This window comes from Acinonyx jubatus, chromosome B2, assembly GCF_027475565.1.
Source record: "Acinonyx jubatus isolate Ajub_Pintada_27869175 chromosome B2, VMU_Ajub_asm_v1.0, whole genome shotgun sequence".
NCBI lineage: Eukaryota > Metazoa > Chordata > Mammalia > Carnivora > Felidae > Acinonyx > Acinonyx jubatus.
The window spans coordinates 22,046,656-22,048,897 of NC_069385.1; the positions used below are offsets into that span (position 1 = coordinate 22,046,656).

Consider the following 2,242-nt stretch of genomic DNA (forward strand, 5'->3'; position numbering starts at 1 on the left):
CGAGGGGCTGGCGGGAGACTATCAAATTAAGAAGCCGGAGAGGAAGGAGGGGCTTGGTGAGGAGCCGGAACGTGTCAGAACTGGTTTAGCACTTCGGTCACCGGGCAGGAAACGGCGGCCCTGCAAACGTTGAAATAACGTTCACTCCACATAGCTTACACGACACAGAGCTGGGGCCAGAACTCGGCGGCGATTGATTTCAGGGTCACCCACCCCTGGCTGGGAAGGGACTGCCACGCCGCCACATTCGTTCCGAAACCAAAATTATACCGACTTTATTTTCACAGTTGCCTGTGGCCCCGTCCTACTTGAGCTTCCCATTTCTTCTCAGCTCTCAACCTCCAAGTATGCTTCCCGCCTCCCCTACACCACACTCCATTAGGCCGCCGGCGGCCTCGTAAACTGCGACGACCGTTCCCAGAAACGGACGTGCACGAACCCTCAGAGACCACAGGTCCCAGCATGCAAAGCTCCCTATTAGTAAAAGGCTCACTAACTGAACCATAATGCAACGCTCTACGAAGGGGGCGGGGCTCTCTTTGGCGGGGGCGGCCGACGTGTAGTATCGCCTAGGCAACTCCAATTGCAGGGCAAAAAACACAGCCGCTTCCGCCTCTGAGCCCTAGGACCGCGAGTCCACGCAACTTCGTCGCTGTGACGCCATTCGTCTGCGACTGCGCGGGCCTGTAGGTTCCCTGCCGCGGCTTGTCTCCCGCGTGAAAATCTAGAGCTGTTGGTTCTCATCTGTGGCCTCTGACCTGGGAGCAAAGGGAAAGCGGGGAGATGACGGACCGCTACACCATCCACAGTCAGCTGGAGCACCTGCAGTCCAAGTACATCGGCACGGGTCACGCCGACACCACCAAGTGGGAATGGCTGGTGAACCAGCACCGCGACTCCTACTGCTCCTACATGGGCCACTTCGACCTTCTGAACTACTTTGCCATTGCGGAGAATGAGAGCAAAGCGCGAGTCCGCTTCAACTTGATGGAGAAAATGCTGCAGCCTTGCGGACCACCAGCCGACAAGCCGGAGGAGAACTGAGAACACTGTGCGGGAGCATCTCCTGAGTTCCTCCCTTTTTGCCGTCATTCCTGCCTGTTCCTGTACCAAGTGGACCGATTCTCCATGGCTCCTATTTCTCGTGCTTTCCTAGTGCAGAAGTGCTTACCCGAGGGCGTCCCGCCTGACCCGCCGTCCTGTGGACCCTTTGGAACACAGCGCTGGGATACCATCGGGATCCCTGAGAACTGAGACGGTGGAGAGATCCTGAAGCCAGCCAGAGAGGAGAGAAAGCACTGGAATGAGACGGAATTTGGAGGCTCGTTTTTGGCTAGTTGATTGTTGTCGTTGCTTTTTCTATAAAGTTTAGAAATTTTTCAGTCACTTGGTGTGGACTACTTGTGTTCGGGTGGAGGGGTCCAGGGAGGGCTCTGGGGACTTTGGTTTCGTAGGAGACGGGAGAGGCTGGAGGTATGGGAAGTGGAGAAGGGGATGAGCGGTGGCGGGGTTGAGCCCAGGGCCAGTTCATTGCCAGACAGTTAAGTCCGCCTTGCACAACCTTTATAATATTCCCCAGCCCTGACTTCTTCCAAGAGCTTTTTTCAGACCCATAATGCCTTCAGTATTGAGGTTTCTGATCACTGTATCCCACCCTCGTTTTTTTCTTCCATTCAAAAAATCTTTGCTAGCATTGCCCACTCCTATCCATGCAAGTTGCATCCTTGGGACTGTGAAAAGTAACAGGCTGTCAAACGAGTTCTTTCATTCAGCATTCAACAAATATTTGTTGAGCTCTATGTGGTGGGCATTTCGCTTATGTTATACTTGGGCGAGGGAGACTGCACAAACTGTAGGCATAAACAGGCAAGTATTAGAAGGTGTTGTGCAGGATGGGAGTAGCAGTAGGATTGCAGTTTTAAACACGATGCTTATGTTAGACTAATGAGATGGTTACACTTGAGCAAAGACTTTAAGGAAGGGAGGGAAATAGCCCTGTGGAAAACTGCGGGAATTGCTTACTAGGCAGAGAGAACTGTCAGTGCAGTGGCCCTAATAATGAAGTTTTGTCTGGCTTACTGGAAGAACAGCAAAGAGGCAAATATGGCTGGAGGGAGTGAGCAAGGGGAAGAATAGAGGGATTGGTAATGGAGGAGGAACAGATAAGAATAGAGCCTGGTAGGCCAACGCAAGGACTTGAGGGAAATGGGGAGTCATTGGGAGTAACAGTTTTATTAAGTAA

At 52.7% G+C, this 2,242-nt stretch overlaps 1 protein-coding gene across 1 annotated transcript; it reads left to right on the top strand.

Annotated features, from left to right (window-relative positions):
* Positions 1-644: 644 nt before the first annotated feature.
* SF3B5 (splicing factor 3b subunit 5) lies at positions 645-1,386 on the top strand. Its single transcript, XM_015061873.3, has one exon. It carries the CDS (start codon positions 784-786, stop codon positions 1,042-1,044), a length of 261 nt encoding a protein of 86 aa, XP_014917359.1. The 5' UTR covers positions 645-783; the 3' UTR covers positions 1,045-1,386.
* The last annotated feature ends 856 nt before the right edge of the window (positions 1,387-2,242 follow it).